The sequence below is a fragment of the Microcaecilia unicolor genome, chromosome 8 (assembly GCF_901765095.1).
Source record: "Microcaecilia unicolor chromosome 8, aMicUni1.1, whole genome shotgun sequence".
Lineage (NCBI taxonomy): Eukaryota > Metazoa > Chordata > Amphibia > Gymnophiona > Siphonopidae > Microcaecilia > Microcaecilia unicolor.
This window is the reverse complement of record NC_044038.1, coordinates 89687116-89712098: the sequence shown is the minus strand read 5'-3', so window position 1 is coordinate 89712098 and position 24983 is coordinate 89687116. Positions and strand designations below refer to the sequence as shown.

Here is a 24983-nt window from a genome sequence, read left to right as displayed (position 1 = left end):
CAATTCTGTCGTCTTCTTAAGTAAGGCCAATTTGGGACCAGAAATAGGAGACAAAGACAAGTATTCATTGACCACTTGTAATGCTTTATCTAATGGGATGTTTGTATACAATGCATTGACACCCATGGTTACAAGATAAATTTCTTCATCAGTGCAAATATCAAGTTGCAACATTTGTATAAAATGAAGGGAATCCCTTACATATGATTTGGCCATTGGTACATATACTTTAAGATAACAGTCCACATATTGAGATAGCGGCTCCATAATCGAACCTTTACCGGAGATTATGGGTCGTCCAGGAGGATTATCGATAGATTTATGCACTTTGGGCACAAAATATATGTAAGGGATTTTTGGATGTTCTTGATAAAGAAATTTATATTCTCGCACAGTGATGGTACCATCCAGATTGGCCTGAGACAAAAGTTGATTAACATCATCCTGTATATTTTTAGTAGGATTGTCATTTAATCTAGAGTAAAACCTAGTGTCATTTAGTTGTGTATATGCCTCCTTGGTGTAAGGTGGGTCAAATCTACAAGCTATTTAAACTTATAGTTCACACAGAGCTTTGTTGACGAAGAGTAGAGTTTGGAGTTCCCACAAGGTAAGTGGCCACCTTATTGTTCTATAATAGTTTTATATTATTATTTTCATATTTATAAGCAACCCATGTTAGAATATAAGTTAGGTTGTAGTTTTTGATTAGGTATAAGCTTCAGTTTTTTTGATATGTGATTTTTTTAGTTATTCCTCCTGGTGAAGACCCATTGAAACTCAGCTGGAACTATTAGTGAAAGATTTGAGGATCAGCTAGAGTGAGCTGGAACTATTAGTGAAAGATTTGCAGATCAGCTAGAGTCGAGGATTAATAAAATGGGATGTATAGATTTGCTTTCTTTTTGACACAACACTATTTTTGTTTTTTGTTGTTGTTTGTTTCTGTTTTTCACGCTTCATGGACATTGATTTTGATGGGAGAAACACTTTCTGAACTGGGTGTGGATCCATCTCCACGCAATTGGCGCTCTTTTCTACGCTGAAAATGTTTAGAGATAAGTACTCATACATAGTGGGCTGCCCACGAGGATATGTCAACTGTTAGACATGAAGAGTACTAAACCAGTGACTTAAGCATCCAATTTATGTCATTATCATAAGTAGAGGAGTGTGGTAGCCGTGTTAGTCCATTCTTAAGGTTATCAATAGAAATCAAACAAAATAAAACATGGAAAAGAAAATAAGATAATACCTTTTTTATTGGACATAACTTAATACATTTCTTGATTAGCTTTCGAAGGTTGCCTTCGAAAGCTAATCAAGAAATGTATTAAGTTATGTCCAATAAAAAAGGTATCATCTTATTTTCTTTTCCATGTTTTATTTTGTTTGATTTCTATATGTCATTATCATGATATTGTAACATCTGTTTAGTACCTAGTTCTAATATGCATAGTATGAGAGACATATTTAAATATATACAGCATAGGCATTCTTGATTAGCTTCAATAACGATTGATGCAACGATTAATACACGCAGCTTGATTTAGCATTAACAATAATTGAAGTCACTTAATTAAGGTTTTTTGTTATTAGATACTTGATAGAGACAACACATTTGTCCTTATATAATTGAGAACGCCAAGGGTGCGATGATGGTTCTCTACTCAGTCAGTCACAATTCATTATGACTGACGTGTGAACTGAGCACTTTTCACAATATATTTATACTTATTTTCATGATTTAAGTGCATTAGGTATAATTTCGTGATATTATTTTTGGAAAATACTTTAAATATATGTAATTGGATTGGGAGGTATAAGTTTATTTATTTAATTTCCTATTGATACATTTTTGAGATTATTGTTAATAAAGCCAAGCTTGGATTCTACAAATGTACAGCTTGCAGTAGTCATATAGGCTCATAACCTGACAGTTTTGCCAGGAACATAATTCTATGTATGCCGCTCCTATGGCAGGCCAGAAAACAAGCTGTAGGAAACAGCAGGAGAAGGGGGGGAAGGGTTAAATTTGTCTCTTTATTCTGTAGTGGGTGGAGATTGTTTCTTATCCAGGATAACAAGTTTATCTTTATCTGTTTTAGTAAGGGAACAGTAACATTTCTGTGTATCTAGAGGGCAACTGTAACAGAAGCAGTGGAGTTCCTATGTCAGCTGCCATCCAGGCGGATCACCTTTGCAGATTCCCCCCGTGCATCACCCCCCTGGCGCTTCACCTCCACCCCTCAGCTCATGACCTAGGGATGCAGGGAGCAGTTGCACGGCTGTCGACGCCGCTGGTTCCTTGCCCCGGAACAGGAAGTAGTATCAGAGGAAGCAGGGAACTGGCGGAGCTGACAGCCATGCAGCTGCTCCCTGCATCCCCAGGAGGTCCTGCGCTGGGGGGTGGAGGTGAAGCGCCAAGGGGGTGATGCACTGGGGGAATCTGCAAAGGTGATCCGCCTGGATGGCAGCTGACATAGGAACTCCACTGCTTCTGTTACAGTGGAGTTCCTATGTCAGCTGCCACCTCCAGTGCGCCGCCCTTGGTACGCCACTGCATAGATGGGCATTTTCGATATGACATCTAAGTCCGACTTTGGACGTTTTGCACAAAATATCCAAAGTCCGATAAAAACAGCCATTTTTGAAAACAGGAAAATGTATTTTTTTTTTTCAAAAATACTGTTTTGAACAAGATTTTGTGCTTTGTACGTGTTTTTTTATTAACATTTTCGAAAAAAAAAAGTTCAAGTGAAAAATGTAGAAAATCAAGCCATTGGGATGTAGGAGGGGCCAGCATTTTTAGTAGACTGGTCCCCCAGACATCCCAGGAGAGTACTGGGCAGAGGGGTAGCCAGACCTCGATTTGGGAGGGGGACTGAGTCCAAAGTAGGGGGGTATATTGTACCGCATCTCGCCGCTACAGTCCACCCCCGACACAATCCCACATACCTGGGCTGGTGGGGGTCCCTCAGCTCCGCCAGCAGAAGCCTTCCTGTAGCAATACTCGGCACTGCGCTGCCTGCCCTGCTTTCCCGCTCTGGTGCACATGCATGGATTTACTAAAACCGAGCATGCTCAAAGCTCATGGACACTCAATTTCATTAAAACCAACAATGTACGCATTAGACCTGAGTATGACATCTGAGGCTGGCATACAGGTTGGCATGAAATATTTTTAAAGATGTTTTTTGAGGGTGGGAGGGGGTTAGTGACCACTGGGGGAGTAACGGGAGGTCATCCCCGATTCTCTCCGGTGGTCATCTGGTCATTTCGGGCACCTTTTTGTGCCTTAGCTGTAAGAAAAACAGGTCCTGGTGAAAACGTCCAAGTGTTTGTCAGGGACATCCTTGTTTTTTTCGATTATGGGTCAAGGACGTCCAAGTGTTAGGCACGCCCAAGTCCCGCCTTCGCTAGGCCTCCAACATGCCCCCTTGAACTTTGGCCATCCTTGCAACGGAGTGCAGTTGGAGACGTCCTAAATCGGGTTTCGATTATATCGATTTGGACGTCCCTGGGAGAAGGACGTCCATCTTCCGATTTGTTCACTAGGTCCTAGGGGTTATAGTATTGTTTGTTAAGTTTGAATTTGTTTTTATTTGAAATTCCTGATAGTTGTTATCAGTCTCTTACTTTCTGAGTAATTATAACTCCCCTTAAATCTTAAGAGAGTTGGCGAGTAATAAATCCGTATTAATGTAACCTAACATAACTGGTTAGCATACAGATAACATATGAGCCCTCACTACCTACAAAATAGGTGGCGGTAAGTGCTCCTACGGTACTTTTTTTTAAATGGCCACATGCTAATGGCAATATCAGAATCCCTTTTACAAAGGCTCACCAAAAAGTGGCCTGCAGTAGTGTGGGTGTGTGTATTGGACGCAAGCTGGACCATTTCTCCATCGCATCTGAAAAAAAGGAATTTGGGGGGGAGGGGCTGGAAAATGGACGTATGAGCCCTCACTACCTACAAAATAGGTAGCGGTAAGTGCTCCCACGGTAATTTTTTTAAATGGCCACATGCTAATGGCAATATCAGAATCCCTTTTACAAAGGCTCACCAAAAAGTGGCCTGCAGTAGTGTGGGTGTGTGTATCGGACGCAAGCTGGACCATTTCTCCATCGCATCTGAAAAAAAGGAATTGGGGGGGGGGGCTGAAAAATGGACGTATGGCAAAATTACAACCAGTGTGCATCTATTTATCGCATGAGCCCTTAATGCCACCCTCTGACTTAGCAATAAGGGCTCATGTGTTACCCACATGGTAACCGTTCAGTGTGCGCCAACTGCCAATTACTGCCAGGAACATTCCACGGTAGAAATAGTAAATTACTTTCTACCGCGTGTTTTTGGTACATGCCAAATTCAGAATTACCGCCCGGGGCACATGGTAGCCAGGTGGTAATGCCAATTTAGCGTGCACTGGACACACGTAGGCCCTTACATGCATTTGTAAAAGGGCCTCTTAGTGCATGACCATTAATGAAATAAAGAGAACAATCAGGGTTTTTATGGCCACAGTAAAAATGGCCTTCTCGCTTGGGAATGACCTGCATAAGGGCATGCTAAGGCCATTTGTAACCGCAGCATAGTAAAAGGACTTGTAAATGCAGAAAGGGAGAAAAGTTCTTCTTTAATTCAATTCATATGAAATTTGAAAATAAAATATGGAACCCTGAAACATATGACATCCTAAATCTACTCAATCTTTAAAGCTTCGCACACACTGAAACAGAATTGTAACACAACTCAACTTTCTATAAAGCCTTCATGTGGCCTACCTGGCAAAGAAGCCCCATCTGATGTTGTGAACGTGTGTACTGCCGGTTTGGACAGGCCCTTCTCATTCACAGCAATGATTTCCAGCTGGTACTTTGTGTTCCATTCCAGGTTTTCCAACACTAGGCTATTAGAATTAGATGACACGTTCCTCTCCATCCAGCTTACCTCCTTCTCCTGGACAAAAAGTTTAATAAAGTCTATTCTCTTTTATTATGAGCAGAATTTATTGTCAAGCAAATACGAATTAAATACCAGGAAAGAGAACAAACGAAGCAGCAATGAGGTTTGCAATCAGAGGCCAACCAAATTTTGGTTTTGGTTATGGTGCCAAAACTGGCCTCAAATCCCTTTTCTGCCTGGTTTCGGCTTAAAGGCTACAGCCATGGTTTCAGTTTTGGTCGAAATTGGCCGTGTGTTTTTGGTGGAAGCCACAAATTTGTGCTTTGTCCTGTTTGTCTTCCTCCCTCTTCCTCTGAACAGGAGTCACCTCTCCCCCTCCCCCCGCCCACCTGTAGATGCCCCCCTTGGGTCTATCTTACAAACCCTGGTGTTCTAAGGGTGTAGTCAGAGAAGGAGTGATCCCCAGTCACTCCTGCCCATGCTGGCTCTGCTCTCAAAATGGCTGCCATGACCTCTAGTGGCAATCTTGTGAGACTGCAGCAAAACGTCACGGCAGCCATTTTGAGAGTACAGCTAACATGGGTAAGAGCGACTGGAGATCACTTCTGTCCTGACTACATCACTAGACCACTGGGGATTGTAAAGTAGTGGGGTGAGAGGGTTTACTCTTAGCAATTTTTGTTGTGTAATGTGATTTCAAGTAATAGTTATGATCTTGTATAGTAGTTTATATGGTAAATAGAGTGCTCCAAATAAATGTTTTCATATTAAAGTTTGGCAGGAATTTGAGAGGAATTAACCTCTCTGTGGAAATATGACATCAGCTGTCACTCCAAATGTGACACAAATTCAACCATTGTAAAAAGCACTGTAACTAAGTTTCAGTTTTCATTAGCTGAGGTCCATGTGTACGGAAGCTACAATATTTTGCTTGGAGGTTATTTAAATTATTATATTTTGGCTTGGATACAATTTGGGTAATTCTAAAGAATTTCCAGGTTCTGTTGGGTATGATGAAGATGCAGTGGCATGCAGAAGCTAGATGAGAGAAACGTGCCATAGAAGGAATTAGTAGTCCACTCAAGGAAGAGGAGGAGGGAAGAGATAAGACACAGGGGAGGGAAGAAACAAAGGGGGACGTGGATGAGGCTCTGAGGAAACATGAAGAGACCCCCTCAAAGGAAAAGAGTGTTAGAAACATTTTAGAAGGCCATTTGAGAGTGAAATTAGTGGGCAAAGGAACGCAAGGGGGTAGAGGGAGAAAGGTATCAGCAACCCTAAGTATGTGAGAAATGAACTAGACTATGGAACTCATGATTTTAACAGAGAGGAACATATGATATATCAGCCTAAGGTTCTCAGCTCTGGGACAAGGACGATGTTCATGAGAAGTAAGCTGTTTAAATGAGGGCGGAAGGTGATAAAGGGGTTTATATGTTTAGCAGCCTCCACTAGATGTGGCACTATCCCTCTAAACTCCTCACCTAACTATACATATAAGGGTAAACCTATGAAGTAGAACTAACAGTTACATGCTGTAAATGTTCAGAATGCTAGCATATGTGCTTGCATTGTACATACTGGGTATATACCTATGTGCTATGCTATAAAAACATGCTTATCTACAATACCATGTATTTTACAGGTGAGCATGCACATGTATCTTCGGCAATTAGGTACAAATGCCCACGCAGCTCTATGGCCGGAATAACTGCTCACACCTAGCTCAAGTATATATTTAGTTAGGGTGCCATTTTACTAAAGTTTGCTAAAATCTGGTCTTAATGTACACACAGAAGAGCCAAAGCCCTCACAGACTTGAAAACACACAAAAAACACAACAGTGTCTCAAAGAATGCACATACGATGCTTCCAAGAGTCTAAAGTTTATTGTCCAACAACCACGACTTGACACAGCCGTGTTTCAGCCTATTTGTCCTGCCTCAGGAGTTTTCTAAAGTTGTCTGTCTGATCTCTACAGAATACTGTTGTATAATATTCTGTAGAATATTATACAATAAGGGTGGGAAATACTTGAGTTGTTCAATCCGCCTCAAGTAACAACAGTGAAGTGTCAGATGTGATGTTGAAAAATACAGGCAGTGGATGAAATATATCCATCGCTAGCATTAATCTTGGCGGGAAATGCTACATGCCAAGAATACACAGCTGTCCTATCTAAGTATCACTTTCCAAGACTGATAGCAAAACGTCCGTCAAGATTTTACCATTTCAGTGGCACCTTGTTTGGGCATTCCTTCTATTATTTATGGCAGATCATGCATTAATCTGACCGAACGTGGCACCTACTACTACTACTACTATTTAGCATTTCTATAGCGCTACAAGGCATACGCAGCGCTGCACAAACATAGAAGAAAGACAGTCCCTGCTCAAAGAGCTTACAATCTAATAGACAAAAAATAAATAAAGTAAGCAAATCAAATCAATTAATGTGAACGGGAAGGAAGAGAGGAGGGTAGGTGGAGGCCTGCAGGACATTAACATGGGACCACTTACTGCCTTTTATTTAAGAAGTGCTATGTGCTCCTGTGTTAACTCTGCGTTAGCCAGTTTGTGCATACTAACTGTAATGTGGTAGCTGGCTAACTCTTCTCACGCCATGTCCCCTCAGAGAAAAATTCAGAAAAATGCAATAATACGCAGTTTAACGAGTGGTTACAGGCAAGTTACTGCACAACCCTTTAACATATTTCTGTGGTAGCCTGTTACCACATGCTAACTACCTGTTTAGGGCTAGATTCTATATATGGCGCCAAAAAATCGGCACTGAAAAAGTGCTATTCTATAAACTGCGCTTAAAGTTAGATGCAATTTATAGAATAGTGCTTATGACCAGAGGTTGCATGAAAATTTAAGCACCACCATTTTCACGAACAAAAACATGGTGCACATGCCCGTGCCTAACTTTACGCACACTTATCTCAAAACCATACCCCCATCCACCCCAAAACGCCCATAATCCTCCAATTTCCATGCACCTTTTTTTGGGGCCGCATGTAAAATGTAGGCGTGAATCCTGTGCCTAAATTTACACACATAAATTCAAATTAAGTCTAATTAGTGTCAATAATTGCTTGCTAAAAAGCCAATTATTGGCACTAAGTGACTCATTATGTAATGAAATTGCGTGTACAATTTTTTATAGAATTTGGGTGTAAGTGCTTAATGCACTTTAGTAAAAGGGCCTCTATATTAGGATTTTATAAAGGAATGTATGTGCCTATATTTCTTTATAGAATATGCATTTATCAGACGCTCTCTGGGCACTTATATATAGGCGCAATGTTATAGAATTAGCCCCATACCCCTAGATTCTATATAGCGTACCTAGAGATCCGTGCTGAAATCCAAGCTGATTCTATAACATTATGCGTAACTTAACAAGTTAATCAGCGCTGATAACAGCACTTAACAAGCAATAATGACCACTAATTAGCACTGATTTAGAATTTACGTGCACAACTCGCTAAACGTATTCTGTAAGGAAGTGTGCCGAACTTCTAACGTGCGCAGGCAAAAAGGAGCGTGGTTATAGGTGGGGAAATGGGCGTTTTGTATTTTTTTAAACAACGCAGCTGCCATTTAAAAATATTCAATGTTGGGCCCGACTTCCGGTGACGTCACCAGCCCAGATGGCAGTCTAGGATCGGAGCTCCTGAATAAACCTGTGAATTTAGCTAACTTGAGCACCTAAATATTGCTATTTCACCCTACTTACTTGTCGGAGGTGATCTGGAGTGTGACCAGCGACGAGATGTCTCAAAAATCGAAAGCTATAGCAACCAAAAGTGGAGCGCGGAGCAGCGTGCGAGTATCCAAGATGGATGGACGCCATGCTTCCTCACAGAACGAGGAGCCGTCGGACTCCGAATCCATGAGATCAGACGAAGACGCAAGTAGTAGTCGGGGACCGCACTTTGCGAGGCTGTTTCGCGATCTCCGCAAGGATTTGGCGCTCATGAAAACTGATATTGTAGAGCGAATTGATAATTTGAGAGGCGAGATTAAGGAAGTTGGGTCCCGTATTGACGATCTCGAAGTACGGGTCGAGGAACATGTGGAAAATGTGCTGCAGATGCGTCAGAGAGAGGACGAACTTGCTACTCAAATAGAAGATATGCAGTATAAAATGGATGATATCGAAAACAGAGGCCGGCGCACTAACTTGAGATTTCGAGGGGTACCGGAAGCGGGTAATCAGGAGGATGTAACACGCATAGTACAAGAGCTATGCACGCAGATCCTGATGGCCGCCCCTGGCAGTGGGGTGCCTGAAATTGAGAGAGCTCACCGTGCCCTGGGAAAGCCTGTGAATAATAAACCAAGAGATATCGTGGTACGATTCTGGAAGTACACTGATAAAGAACAGCTGCTTACCCTGGCCAGGCAGAAGCCTGAACTTAAGTTCAATGAGGCTCCAGTGGGAGTTTATCAAGATCTTTCTGCTTTTACACTGCAGCAGAGGCGAAGCATGAAACCTATTTTAGATGTTTTGAACCAACACCACATCAAGTACCGATGGGCATTTCCCTTTGCGCTATGCTTTGAGGTGGAAGGCAAGCAGCATAGATTTCGCACAGCTGCTGGTGCAGGTTGATCTTGCAACAAGCGGGCCTTATGGGCCCAGAGCCTGCGACTCCCGTAGCGACGGCGAACAACAGAGAGAAAATACGTCAATGGCAACAGGTCTTTAATAAGGCCAAAAAACAAAAAGTGACTGAGACCAACTTGCCACCATGAACTGGTAAATTTTACTTCCTCTTTACGGAGAGATGACATTTCCTTTTTGACTTTGAGACAAGTGGGATGCGGTTTCAATATAGGGTGCCTGCGGAGTCATAGCTTAGGTTTTGGGGGGCTTAATGGTTCTGGGCAATTTGGGGGAGGGGTATGGTGACCTTGCTTGGGAAGTGTGAGAATATCAGGGGGTTTTTATCCTCTGTTCGGCTCACCTTGGGGATGTTTTGTTGTGTTCTGGGGCAAGGGGGAGGGAGTGGGTGGGTTACAATGTTTCCTTACAGGGTTCATAGTGTTGGATTGTTGACATGTGTTTGGCAGGATGGGACTTAACTTAAAGATAGTTACGCTAAATGTGAAGAGTCTTAATGCTCCAAGAAAGAGACAAGCGATTTGGCAGGAATTAATTCGTTTACAACCGCAGGTAATAATGCTGCAAGAGACTCACCTAAAGCGTGCCCATGAACATTTATTTCATCATGCCTTATACCCCAAGATTCTTTTTGCATCTGACATTTCTAATAAAAAGCAGAGGGGGGTTGCACTGCTCTTTCGGAAAGACCTTCCGGTGCAGATCCAACATGTGAAACGAGACTCTCAGGGTAGATTTGTCTTGGTCCGAGGGGTTCTTGAAAATAAAACTGTAACCTGGGGTTGTGTGTATGGCCCTAACATAGGGCAACCCTCCTTCTACAGTTTGCTTAAAAAGCAAATTCAATCATTTGTAGAGGGACAACTTATCCTAGGTGGAGACTTTAACGCAACCCTGAATCCGGCCATGGATAAGTCGGGCCCTGTGTCGAAGAATGACAAGATTAATGCTAAACACCTGAGTAGTTTTTTGCAAGACTTGGGACTATATGACTCTTGGCGAGACCTTCACCCCATGGACAGAGATTACTCTTTTTATTCTCAAGTGCATGCTTCTTATTCCAGAATTGACTATCTTTTTCTCGACAAATCTCTGGGGGGCCAGAACAGAACTGCTCATATTGGAAGTATTACGATATCAGACCACGCAACATGTGTGGTATCATTAGAATGGTCAGGTGGTGTGACACGAGGTTCTCATTGGATGTTTAATAACACTATGTTAAGCCAAGATGCTATATGTAAAGAATATATTAATGTATTTAAGGAATATCTACATTTTAATATGAACTCGGGCCCATCCTTGTCAGTGGTATGGGATGCTCTTAAAGCGGTGTCCCGAGGTCACTTTATGAAAGTAGCAGGGAAACTTAAAAGACAGAAAGAAGCTGAGATGTTATATTGGAGGGGACAGATCAGAGAACTGGAACTTAAACATAAAAGTACGGGCTCTAATAGAGTTTATAAATCATTGCAACTAGCCCGCCTGCAATTGGAGGCCTTGCTGTCTAAAGATCTTGCATTTCTTAATGAGAAGTTAAGGTTGGGAGGATATGTGGAACGTAACAAGATCAGTAGACAATTAGCTATAAAATTGCGAAAATTGCAGGCTGAACGTAATGTATTTAGAATTAAAGGCCAAGGTGGAGACACCCTTAGAACATCTCAAGAGATTAGAGACAGATTCTGTAACTTTTATGCAGAACTATATACCCGTGACTTGTCAATAAGAGATGAGGCTATCCATGCATACCTTGGGGCGATGGAACTACCCTCTCTTACTCCAGAGCAAAAGGTAATGCTGGAGGCTCCGGTTGAGGTGCAGGAAGTTCTGGCAGCCATTAAAACATTGAAGAATGGTAAGTCACCTGGACTGGATGGATACACGGGTGAATTTTATAAGGCCTTTGCACCTCAGCTGGCGCCTCTTTTAACAGAGGTTTTCAATCATGTGCGCTCTGGAGGGGACCTTCCGCCTACAATGAAAGATGCATGGATTGCAGTCATTCCTAAACCCCAAAAGGATGTTTTAGACTGTGCACCATACCGTCCTATATCGATATTGAATGTCGATGTCCGTATCCTAGCTAAAGTGATGGCCGTTAGAATGAACTCTGTCTTACCAACCCTGGTTCATCCAGATCAGGTGGGGTTTGTCCCTAATAGGCAGGCTTCAGATAATATCAGGCGTACTCTAGACATTATGTACATAGCGAAACAACGGGCAATACCCTATTGTCTACTTAGTATTGATGCAGAAAAGGCATTCGATAGGGTACACTGGGCCTTTCTACATAGCGTACTAGAGCGGTTTGGTTTTGGGCCTTATTTTAATAATTGGATTAGAGAATTATACTCAAAACCAAAAGCAAGCGTCAGGATCAACGGTCAGACATCTTCTTCCTTCGAGTTACAAAGGGGCACCCGTCAGGGATGTCCTCTCTCGCCTTTATTATTTGCTCTAGTGATGGAGCCATTAGCCCATAGTATTAGGACTGACCCTGAGATTTGGGGGGTGGGAGCAGGGGGGTGGGAATCTAAAATTGCTCTCTTTGCTGATGATGTCCTATTGACCTTGTCGTCCCCCCTGGAGTCAATACCGAAGGTGTTTCAGGTGATGGAGAGATATGGTCAGGTATCAGGTTTCAAAATTAATATGACTAAGACAGAAGCATTAGCTATAGGACTGGTAGAAAGGGATTATTGCACTTGCCGACACCTTTACCCTCTGAAGTGGAAGGCTAAGGGTATAAGATACCTGGGAGTTTTCATTACTCGTACCTTTGAGGAAATAAACAATGCCAATTATACTCCCTTGTTGAAAACTATCCAAAATGATTTAGCTAGGTGGGATTCTTTAAACTTATCATGGTTTGGCAGGATAGCTACTGTAAAAATGAACGTTTTGCCTCTGCTGCTCTACCTTTTTCAAGCTATACCGTTGCCCTTAGCAGAACAGGTACTCCTGTCAATGCAGACCCGGATACAGAAATTTGTTTGGCATGGGGGTCACCCTAGAATTCCCTGCTCTGTTTTGTATAAAGCCCGTAAAACTAGAGGCGGGTTAGGGTCCCTAATTTAGTATTATATCATAGAGCAGCCCAAGCTAAGGCAGCAGTGGAATGGTTCCAGGAGCCTGTACATAAACTATGGGTGCGGCTAGAACAGTATATGATCCGCAGTCCGCTGAAATTGGGCCATCTGCTGTGGCTGCCGCCTAGACATAGACGTCTGGGATTAGACTTATGCCCTATCATTCAGTTTACACTATCATGCTGGGACAGGTTAGAGCGAGTGAAGGACTTCTATAACTCCAGGCTGTCTCCTATAGCATATAATATGGCATTTACGCAGGGGTGTACTCCCTCTACATTTACTAGATGGAAAAGACAAGGTTTAGATTTGTGGGGGCAAATGGTGGAAAAAGGAAGTTTTATAGCTTTTGGGGAACTAGCAGAAACATATCATTTGCCTTCCAAGGATAACTATGCCTACTGTCAACTCATTCATTTTCTTGGCAGCCCAGGGATCAGGGAAAAACTGTTTGGAGAAGTGACATTTTTAGAGGAAATGTGTGTAAGAGATTTGGGTTCCAAGGGTTTGATATCTTTGTTATATAGATATCTGAGGGATGCGCTACCGACATCTTGTAGACACCGCATCAGTTGGGAAAAAGAATTAGGTATTTCATACGAAAAAGGGGAATGGGAACGGATGGAACGTGCTTCGGTTCGTGTTTCTCCTGCAGTTAACATTCAGGAAAATAGTGTTAAAGTATTGTATCGCTGGTATCTAACACCGGTGCGACTGAATCGCATGTTTCCAAAGGTCTCGCCTAAATGTTGGAGAAATTGTGGGCAATCGGGTACACTAGGTCATATCTGGTGGACTTGCAAGAAGGTTAAAGCGTTCTGGAAAGCGATCCAATACAGACTCCAAGTGTGGGTTAGATCTATTATCCCTTGGGACCCGGCAATATTCTTATTTAACAGGCCTATTTTAGGGATATCAGCGGAAGGGAAGGCGTTGGCGCAAGCCTGTTTTTGTGCAGGGCGTGTGACCATTGCCAGATCCTGGAAGCAGTGTAATAGCCCCTCAATAGTGAAATGGACACATCTGTTGGAGTACATAGCTGAACAAGAACGATTAATGGCAAGGGAGAGAAATACAATGACTAAGTGGACGAAGATATGGACCCCCTTTGTATCTATGGGGTAGTCAGGGGACATGTCAGGGCATGTGTATGATCAGACTTGTATGAACCTTGTGGGGGCGGGGGGAGGGGGTTCAGGATGGTTTCTTTATCTTTGTACAAAAATATAACTGGGTCACATTTGTTTGATTGTGGGGGCTTTTGCTTTTGTAGAACCTCCACAGCAGATGAATCTAATTGTTTGGTAATGTAATGTTGCACTGTTTTGTACAATGTATGATTGCTGGATTCATCAATAAACACTTGGTTTAAAATTTAAAAAAAAAAAAAATATATTCAATGCTGGGTCTGAATATTGCCCCAGTAATGGTAACCTCAATAGCAGTTTCAGTTTTTATCAGATCTGAGTCATCAATGTATGGATGTGTTAGTTAAAATCAGTGTACAGCATGTGCTAAGTGCACGCTAAAAATACTTGTTATTTTTTCTTGGAGGGGGCATGTCAGGGAGGCAGAGAGTGAGTTCCTGCACTAAACAGTGCTACTACATTGCCGCACACTAACTGGTTAGTGCGTGAGCCCTCATCGCCTATAAAATATGTGTCAGTAAGTGCTCACCTGGTAGCTGCATGCTAATGGCAACATTAGTGCATGGCTAGTAATACCAAAAAAAAAAAAAAGGAAAATCTGCCATTTTACTGGTGTGGTAAAAATGGCCTTAGTAGGCGGGAAAACCTCACACGAGGGTGCGCTAAGGCCACTTTTTACTGCAGCTTAGTAAAAGGACCCCTTAGTTAATTAGTTAGTATTAGATATACTGTCATTCAAAATTCAGAAATATCATCATGGGGGTTGTCAAACCATTGGTTGTGGACAGTAGCACTGTTGAAAGAAATGTTTCAACTCCTGAAAAAGGTTTTCCAGTGGGAATTATAGGTTTTGGAGAGGCTGGGTATACATCTCTTTCAGAAATGCCTCTTTTCTGTTGCTGCTATGTAATATGTATGCAATACATTTCCCACCTAGCAGTCAGATTGCAAGATAGAAATGACATATCTCCAGAGACCCTACCGGTTTGTATCTGGCGATGTACTGGAGAATTGGCAAGCCAGTGGTCTCATTTCCCTCCAGCTGCAGGCTGAAAGTGTTGCCTTTGACACCCGTGACTCCAGACAGTTTGGGCGTGTCTGGCTCATCTGAAAGGCAGAGAAATGCGCAGCTATTTACTGTTACTTAGGGAGGGAAGGGAATCAGGCTGACAAACTGAGGCTGAACATAACTGAACAACAAGAGGATATGGGTACTTTTAGTGCCCGAGACACTAATCCCCTTCTCCTCTCCCCTGTTCTGCCTTCCCTCGCCCCTTCTCCTCCTGACATCCTTGATGATTAAACATAAACATAGAAAATCATGGCAGATAAAGGCCATCAGGGGAGTAGCCAGACATTGCAGTGGGAGGGGGCCAGAGCCAGAGGTGGGGGGGCACATTTTGGTCTGCCGACCAGCCGCCGCCGCCACCGTCCCCTTCCACCCTGCTGTTCCCCACCCACTGCCGCAGCGAATACTTTGGCTGGCGGGGGTCCCCAAACCCCGCCAGCTGAAGTGTTGTCCAGCAACAGTCTCTGATGCCACCGCATTGCCTGTCCTGCTCTGTCTTCCCCTCACATCCTGCACACTCTTTTTAGTGAAATTGAGCTCTATTTCACTAAAAGGAGCTTGCAGGACGCGAGGAGAAGACAGAACAGGGCAGGCAACATGGCGGTGCCAGAGACTGGTGCTGGACAACACTTCAGCTGGTGAGGGTTGGGGACCTCCGCTAGCAAAACCAGTGGCCCACAGGAAATTTGGGGGGCCCAGGCCACCGTGGCCCCATGTAGCTATGCCACTGGAGGCCATATGGCCTATCCAGTTTGCCTATCCTTACCACCTACTACTCCTTCCTCTCCCTTAGAGATCCTATGTACTTGTCCCAAGAATTAATTTACAGTCTTCGTCCCCACCACCTTTTCTTTAAAGAACTATTTTCTTAGATTACTCCTGAGTCTGTCCTCTTTCACCTTCATCCCATGCGCTCTCATTCCAGAACTTCCTTTCAGTTGAAAAAGACTTGCCTCCTGTGAATTTATACAAATATTTCAATATCTCTATAATATCTCCTCTCTCCTGCCTTTCTTCCAGATTAGTAGGAGAATGGCACTCTTCTTGACTTGTGCAAGGTTAAAAAAAAATCTACTGCAGGGTGCAGAAGGGAAAACTCAGTATTGTAATCTGTAAATCATGAATATAGAGTCCTCATATAAGGAAATGGAGAAAAGACCTCAGTGACCTATACAAAAAAGAGGTACTTAGCCTCTACAGCAAAAATCACCATCATCGGTCAGAAAAACTGTATTTCTAATCAAAACTCTCCAAAATGGTGATGAATAATGCAAAATCTTTGAAAAATACACAGCAAATAAAGCGAAGTTACTTACCTGTAGCAGGTATTCTCCGAGGACACCAGGCTCACTGATGGGTGACGTCCATGGCAGCCCCAGGTCTGGAAATCTTCCTAGCAACAAAGTTTGCTAGAGTCTTCGAGCGTGCGGGTGCGCAACCACGCACCGCACATGCGCAGCCATCTTCCCTGTCCCGTCCCGGGCTCTTACCTGGCGGCCCGCCGTAGGGGGCGGGGACCAGTGGCAGCCGCGGGGTCCGGGACGGCGAGGAGAAGCCGCCGACAGGGCCGGCGCTGCCGCGGGCTGCTCCGAGGCCGGCGATCCGCGGGAGCAAGTGCCGGCCTCGGAGAAGGAGACACGCCGGCCAAGATGGCGGCGCCGGCATCGTCGTCCTCCTCGGAGGAGCAGGACCAGCGAAGCAGCACCGCCCACTCGCGCCGGATTGGCGCATCGACGGGGAGACTCCGCCCGCCGGGCAGGTGGACCAATCCCGGCCTCCTCTGCCTGCCTGGGCCAAGGGGATTGGCTACAGCTGTTGGGAGACAAAGGACGGGCGGGGGATTTAAACCACGAAACGGAAGGGGTCCAGCGCTTCCGTTTCGTTCGTCAGAAGCCGACACAGGGGATCGCGGAGTGTAGCCAACTCCAGAGACAGTGTTCCTCTTCAGCTAGCCGTCCTGCTAGCCCCCTTCAGAGACTGTGTCTTCAGCTAGCCGTCCTTGCTAGCCAACTCCGGAGACAGTGTTCCTCTTCAGCTAGCCGTCCTGCTAGCCCCCTTCAGAGACTGTGTCTTCTTCAGCTAGCCGTCCTTGCTAGCCAACTCCAGAGACAGTGTTCCTCTTCAGCTAGCCATCCCGCTAGCCCCCTTCAGAGACTGTCTTCAGCTAGCCGTCCTCGCTAGCCAACTCCAGAGACAGTGTTCCTCTTCAGCTAGCCGTCCCGCTAGCCCCCTTCAGAGACTGTGTCTTCAGCTAGCCGTCCTCGCTAGCCAACTCCAGAGACAGTGTTCCTCTTCAGCTAGCCGTCCCGCTAGCCCCCTTCAGAGACTGTGTCTTCAGCTAGCCGTCCTCGCTAGCCAACTCCAGAGACAGTGTTCCTCTTCAGCTAGCCGTCCTGCTAGCCCCCTTCAGAGACTGTGTCTTCTTCAGCTAGCCGTCCTTGCTAGCCAACTCCAGAGGCAGTGTTGCTCTTCAGCTAGTCGTCCTGCTAGCCCTCCTTCAGAGACAGTGGCTCTTGCTAGCCGTCCTGCTAGCCTTCATTCAGAGACTGTGACTCCCGCTAGTCGTCCGGCTAGCGCTCTTCCATAGACTGTGCCACGTGCTGGCCGCTCTTGCCAGCCTTTCTCCAGCGACTGTTCCCCCTCGGAGTACTAGCCGCCTTTGCTAGTCCTCCCTTAAAGACTGCGTGCTGACTACCAGCCAGGTCAGCCGTCACCCCGCGGTTCCAGCAGTCCTGCTGGCCGCCTGCAGCCGAGGGCTCAACCCTCGGTGAACGGCGGTCGCCGCGGGTGAAGATTCGGGGTGCTCAGCTGTCCTCTGGGGCCTTGCGGGGCCTTAGGGAACCTGAGGGCTCACCAACAGAAAAACAGTAGAAACAGGACAGGAAACGGAAGCCATGAGCTCGCCGACGCAACCTGATCTACGGGACCTGGCCAAGGTACTTCAGCAGCAGCAGGAGCAGCTGAACGCCCTGTCTGGGGCACTCCAGAACGACTGCTCTCAACTGTCTACGCTTCAGGTACAGAACCAGGCCGCTGCGGTCCAGGGGGCCGCAGCAGCTCCCCGTTTGGGAGGGTTCCGCACGGGACCTCGGTTCCCTGAACCAGCGCGATATGATGGGACCCCCGGAGGTTGTCGGGGGTTCCTCAACCAGTGCAACCTGGCTTTCCGGATGCAACCGGAAGCATTTGCTTCGGACCAAAGTAAAGTGGGCTACATTATGGGCCTTTGTGAAGGGAAAGCCCAGGCCTGGGTGGCCCCACTAAATGAACAACAGGACCCCATCTTGGATGACTACCGTGAATTTCAACGCCGTTTCCGGATGGTGTTCGACCTTCCTGGTAGACCATCCTCCGTGGCGTCGGAACTGCTGCGGATTCACCAGGGAGAAGGGACGGTGGCCGATTATGCCATTCGGTTTCGGACCTTAGCCACGGAGCTGCGTTGGAATCCGGAGTCCTTGATGGCCATCTTTATGGAAGGCTTACAAGAACGGATCAAGGACGAATTGGCTGGACGGGAGGTCCCAGGGCAATTGGATGCCCTGATTTCGCTCTGTATACGAGTAGACACCCGGTTCCAGGAGCGAGCTAGAGCCCGGGCGGAGCGGCAGAAGTGGGCGCGGGGAACGTCCCGGACGGGCAAAGGGCCGTCCCCTCGCCATGGGAACCGGGACTCCAAGGAGGATGGCGAAGAGCCGATGGTAATGGGCCGGCAACGGCTAACTCCCTCCGACAGGAAGAAACGCTTGTCGAACGGATTGTGCCTCTATTGTGGTGAGGCTGGACATTTCATCCGGACATGTCCCGTCCGGCCGGGAAACACCTCCCCCAAGGCACCCTGAGGGGAGGGTTCTTGGGGCACTCCGCTCCCCTACCGGACTCCTTGATAACACTGCCTGTAATGTTACGTTGGCAAGAGGCCACGATCCAGACCCGGGCCCTGGTGGACTCTGGGTCCGGGGGTAAATTCGTCGGGCTCAAACTGCTGCAGCAAATGGGCTGGCCTACGCTCCCGCGGAGGCCGGCGCTGCAAATAACCTCCATCCAAGGAACTACTCTACCCCAGCCGGTCACGGAGATCACCCCCTTGTTGGGATTACAGGTGGGGGAGGATCACCGGGAGGAAGTCCAATTCCTGGTGCTATCCCGGACCATTCACCCAGTGGTCCTAGGATTGCCGTGGCTACGGTGTCACAATCCTGTTATCGACTGGACCGGGGGAAGTATTCAAGCTTGGGGTAGTTCCTGTCAGGAGAACTGTTGTAAGGGCCGGACTGGCAGCTGTCCTGCATTAAATATGGTGCCCGGTGAGGGACGGGTAGAGCTGGGCTCTCTGCCTATGGATTATAGAGACTTCGCGGATGTGTTTAATCCAAAGGAAGCGGAGGTGCTACCGCCTCATCAGTCTTTCGACTGTGCCATTAATCTGAAGACGGACACCATGCCACCTCGGGGCCGACTGTACACCCTGTCCCGAGGAGAGTCCAAGGTAATGCAAGAATACATCCGGGAGAACCTGCGGAGAGGGTTCATCCGGCCCTCTACGTCCCCAGCTGGGGCGGGATTTTTTTTCGTCACCAAGAAGGATGGATCCTTGAGGCCCTGTATAGACTATCGGGGGTTAAATGCCATCACAGTGAAAGATCGCTTTCCTCTACCGCTCATTCCCGAGCTCTTTGACAGACTACAAGGATCACAGATGTTTACTAAGTTGGATTTGCGGGGGGCCTACAATTTAGTTCGAATCCGGGCAGGGGACGAATAGAAGACGGCTTTCAACACCCACGAGGGACACTTCGAGTATCGGGTGATGCCGTTCGGCCTCTGTAATGCCCCTGCGGTGTTTCAGCGACTTATCAACTATGTGCTTGAGGATTTGCTGAACTCCACGGTGATTGTATACCTGGATGACATCCTGGTCTATTCCAAGGACCCTGCTGAGCATACGGGCCACGTCCGCGCAGTGCTGCACCGGTTACGACAAGCTCGCCTATTCGCTAAACTCAGTAAGTGCGCCTTTCATCAGCGGTCATTACCCTTTTTAGGACATATTCTGTTACCCGGGGGCCTACAGATGGAGCCGGACAAACTCCGGGCGATTCGGGAGTGGCCACAACCGCTGGGATTGAAGGCACTGCAACGGTTCCTGGGGTTCGCGAATTATTATCGCCAGTTCATCCCTCAGTATTCCCAACTGACAGCTCCGCTGACGGCGCTCACCCGAAAGGACGCGAAGGTCCGGGATTGGCCGCCAGAGGCGCAAGCGGCCTTTCGTCAGGTAAAGGAGGCCTTCAATTCAGCGTCCATCCTGCTGGCTCCAGATCCCGAGAAACCTTTTATTGTAGAAGTGGACGCGTCTGCCTTGGGGGCCGGGGCGGTCATCTCGCAAGTCAACCCCGAAGGCCGGCGTCAACCTTGCTCATTCTTCTCGCGTAAATTTTCCCCGGCAGAACGGAATTATACGGTAGGGGACAGAGAACTCTTGGCCCTGAAATTAGCCCTGCAGGAGTGGAGGCACCTGCTGGAGGGAGCGGAGCACCGATTTACGGTAATCACTGATCACAAGAATCTCCTGTACCTTCAAGAGGCTCAGCGGTTAAATCCCCGACAGGCCCGATGGTCGTTATTCTTTGCCAGGTTTCACTTTCAGTTAGTATTTCGGGCGGCTTCTCAGAATACCCCGGCGGACTCGCTCTCCCGAGCATTTGAAGTTCCTGAGGAGACCAAGGAGGTCCACCCTATGTTAAATCCAGCATGTCTCAGTGCGGCTACAGGGGAAGTCGCGCCGACTAAGGAGCTGGTGTCGGCCGCCGACCGAGAAAGAATAATGCAATGGGGGCACTCATCTAAATGGGCCGGGCATTTCGGGTATCAGAAGACCCTCCGGTTCATCGCTAGACAGTATCAATGGCCGCACATGAGGCAGGATATTCTCCAATTTGTTACTTCATGCCCTGTGTGTGCACGGACTAAGCCACTAGTTGGGCCCCCCATGGGGGACCTGCAACCACTACCCGTACCGACCGCTCCCTGGACGGAGTTATCCATGGATTTCATCACCGACCTCCCCCGCTCCCGAGGTCATACCGTGATTTGGGTCGTGGTAGACCGTTTCTCGAAAATGGCTCATCTTGTTCCATTACCGAGCCTTCCATCGGCGGCCTCTCTAGCACAGTCCTTCATTCAGCACATTTTTCGGTTACATGGGCTGCCCAGTCGGATCGTCAGTGACCGAGGACCCCAATTCACCTCCCGCTTCTGGAGAGCCTTGTGCACGGGCTTGGGGGTAGAGACTCACCTTTCATCCGCCTACCACCCCCAAACCAATGGCATGGTCGAGAGGATTAACCAAACATTGAAAGGATTTTTGCGGGCATTCGTCAACAAACGTCAAGATAACTGGGCCTCTCTGCTTCCATGGGCCGAGTTTGCATATAACCAGAGTGACCATTCATCCTCAGGACACTCTCCGTTCTTCTTGGTATACGGACGACATCCTCGGCTTCCAGGGCCGTTCCCTTCTCCAGCTTTAACCCCCGTGGGGAACCAAACCCTAGCGGATCTGCAGAAGGTCTGGGAGATGGCTCGGGAACAACTACAGAAAACAGTTGCCAAAAATAAAATCTTTGCAGATCGCCACCGGCGATCCGCCCCAGTACTCCAGCCGGGGCAGAAGGTATGGTTAAGCACAAAGTACCTGAGACTCCGGGTGCCCTCCCGGAGGCTGGGACCTCGGTACATTGGACCTTTTGCTATCCAAGAACGAATTGTAACAGTAACGTACCGGTTGCGGTTACCAAGGACCCTACGAGTACACAATGCCTTCCACATCTCCTTATTGAAGAAATTTCGTGGATCCAAATGGCACCCTCACCAATCCGAGGATGAAGCTCTCGAGGTTACTCCAGATCCGGAGTATGAAGTAGAGGAGGTGCTAGATTCAAAGAAGCGGCGGGGAAGGCTGTATTATTTGTTGGCCTGGAGATATTTTGGTCCCGAAGACAACTCCTGGGAACCCGCCGCGAATGTACATGCTCCAGAATTGGTTAAAGCCTTCCACGCCCGATATCCTTCCAAACCCGGGCCCAGGGAGAAGGGGGCATCCGGGGAGGATACTGTCCCGTCCCGGGCTCTTACCTGGCGGCCCGCCGTAGGGGGCGGGGACCAGTGGCAGCCGCGGGGTCCGGGACGGCGAGGAGAAGCCGCCGACAGGGCCGGCGCTGCCGCGGGCTGCTCCGAGGCCGGCGATCCGCGGGAGCAAGCGCCGGCCTCGGAGAAGGAGACACGCCGGCCAAGATGGCGGCGCTGGCATCGTCGTCCTCCTCGGAGGAGCAGGACCAGCGAAGCAGCACCGCCCACTCGCGCCGGATTGGCGCATCGACGGGGAGACTCCGCCCGCCGGGCAGGTGGACCAATCCCGGCCTCCTCTGCCTGCCTGGGCCAAGGGGATTGGCTACAGCTGTTGGGAGACGAAGGACGGGCGGGGGATTTAAACCACGAAACGGAAGGGGTCCAGCGCTTCCGTTTCGTTCGTCAGAAGCCGACACAGGGGATCGCGGAGTGTAGCCAACTCCAGAGACAGTGTTCCTCTTCAGCTAGCTGTCCTGCTAGCCCCCTTCAGAGACTGTGTCTTCAGCTAGCCGTCCTTGCTAGCCAACTCCGGAGACAGTGTTCCTCTTCAGCTAGCCGTCCTGCTAGCCCCCTTCAGAGACTGTGTCTTCTTCAGCTAGCCGTCCTCGCTAGCCAACTCCAGAGACAGTGTTCCTCTTCAGCTAGCCGTCCCGCTAGCCCCCTTCAGAGACTGTGTCTTCAGCTAGCCGTCCTCGCTAGCCAACTCCAGAGACAGTGTTCCTCTTCAGCTAGCCGTCCTGCTAGCCCTCCTTCAGAGACAGTGGCTCTTGCTAGCCGTCCTGCTAGCCTTCATTCAGAGACTGTGACTCCCGCTAGTCGTCCGGCTAGCGCTCTTCCATAGACTGTGCCACGTGCTGGCCGCTCTTGCCAGCCTTTCTCCAGCGACTGTTCCCCCTCGGAGTACTAGCCGCCTTTGCTAGTCCTCCCTTAAAGACTGCGTGCTGACTACCAGCCAGGTCAGCCGTCACCCCGCGGTTCCAGCAGTCCTGCTGGCCGCCTGCAGCCGAGGGCTCAACCCTCGGTGAACGGCGGTCGCCGCGGGTGAAGATTCGGGGTGCTCGGCTGTTCTCTGGGGCCTTGCGGGGCCTTAGGGAACCTGAGGGCTCACCAACAGAAAAACAGTAGAAACAGGACATTCCCGCCCATCGCGCGAGAACCCCACTTCAGTCATAAAGCAAACCAAAGAAAGGAACAACTCCAAAGGGGAGGTGGGCGGGTTGGTGAGAACAATCAGCCTGCTGTCCTCGGAGAATACCTGCTACAGGTAAGTAACTTCGCTTTCTCCGAGGACAAGCAGGCTGCTTGTTCTCACTGATGGGGTATCCCTAGCCCCCAGGCTCACTCAAAACAACAAACAGGGTCAATTGGGCCTCACAACGGCGAGGACATAATAAAAATTGACCTACGAAGAAACACTAACTGAGAGTGCAGCCTGGAACAGAATAAAAATGGGCCTGGGGGGGGGGGGGGGGTGGACTTGGATTCTAAACCCCAAACAGATTCTGCAACGACTGCCCAAACCAACTGTCGCATCGGGTATCCTTCTGAAGGCAGTAATGAGATTGTGAATGTGTGGACTGATCACCAAGTCGCAGCCTTGCAAATCTCTTCAATAGTGGCTGACTTCAAGTGGGCCACTGACGCTGCCATGGCTCTAACACTATGAGCCGTGACATGACCCTCAAGAGTCAGCCCACCTTGGGCATAAGTGAAGGAGGTGCAATCTGCTAGCCAATTTGAAATGGTGCGTTTCCCGACAGCAACTCCCCTTCTGTTAGGGTCTAAAGAAACAAACATTTGGGCGGACTGTCTGAAGGGGCGTTCAGCAGGGCGGGTATGAGGACGGGGAAAAAATGTTGGCAAGACAATTGACTGGTTCAGATGGAACTCCGACACCACCTTCGGCAAGAACTTAAGGTGGGTGCGGAGGACTACTCTGTTATGATGAAATTTAGTATATGGAGTATGAGCTACCAAGGCTTGGAGCTCACTGACTCTACGAGCTGAAGTAATAGCCACCAAGAAAATTACCTTCCAGGTCAAATACTTCAGATGGCAGGAATTCAGTGGCTCAAAAGGAGGCTTCATCAGCTGGGTGAGAACGATGTTGAGATCCCATGACACTGTAGGAGGCTTGACAGGGGGCTTTGACAAAAGCAAACCTCTCATGAAGCGAACAACTAAAGGCTGTCCAGAGATAGGCTTACCTTCCACACGATAATGATAATCACTAATAGCACTAAGATGAACTTTTACTGAGTTGGTCTTAAGACCAGACTCTGACAAATGCAGAAGGTCTGTGTAGGACAAGAGCGAGGATCTAGGGCCTGGCTGTCAAACCAGATGGCAAATCTCCTCCATTTAAAAGAGTAACACCTCTTCGTGGAATCTTTCCTGGAAGCAAGCAAGACTCGGGAGACACCCTCAGAAAGACCCAAGGAAGCGAAGTCTATGCTCTCAACATCCAGGCCGTGAGAGCCAGAGACTGGAGTTTGGGATGCAGAAGCGCCCCCTCGTTCTGAGTGATGAGGGTTGGAAAACACTCCAATCTCCACGGTTCTTCGGAAGACAACTCCAGAAGAAGAGAGAACCAAATCTGACGCGGCCAGAAGGGAGCGATGAGAATCATGGTTCCGCGGTCTTGCTTGAGTTTCAGCAAAGTCTTCCCCACCAAAGGTATGGGAGGATATGCATACAGGAGGCCTCTCCCCCAATGAAGGAGAAAAGCATCCGACGCTAGCCTGCCATGGGCCTGAAGTCTGGAACAGAACTGAAGGACCTTGTGATTGATCCGAGTGGCAAAGAGATCCACCAAGGGGGTACCCCACGCTTGGAAGATCTTGCGTACCACTCTCGAGAGACCACTCGTGAGGTTGCATTATCCTGCTCAACCTGTCGGCCAGACTGTTGTTTACTCCTGCCAGATACGTGGCTTGGAGAAACATACCGTACTAGTGAGCCCAAAGCCACATCTGGACGGCTTCCTGACACAGGGGAC

The 24983-nt window shown here is 47.8% G+C and overlaps 1 protein-coding gene across 1 annotated transcript in view; it reads right to left on the bottom strand.

The window, feature by feature from the left end:
* The window catches only part of LOC115476241 (neural cell adhesion molecule 2-like), a 132954-nt gene that overhangs the window by 9102 nt on the left and 98869 nt on the right, over positions 1-24983 (bottom strand). Inside the window, exons 8-9 of the mRNA XM_030212512.1 lie at positions 14768-14892; positions 4792-4966 (exon numbers count right to left, since the gene is read on the bottom strand). Coding sequence (XP_030068372.1) covers positions 4792-4966; positions 14768-14892 — 300 coding nt within the window. The remainder of the gene's footprint in view (positions 1-4791; positions 4967-14767; positions 14893-24983) is intronic.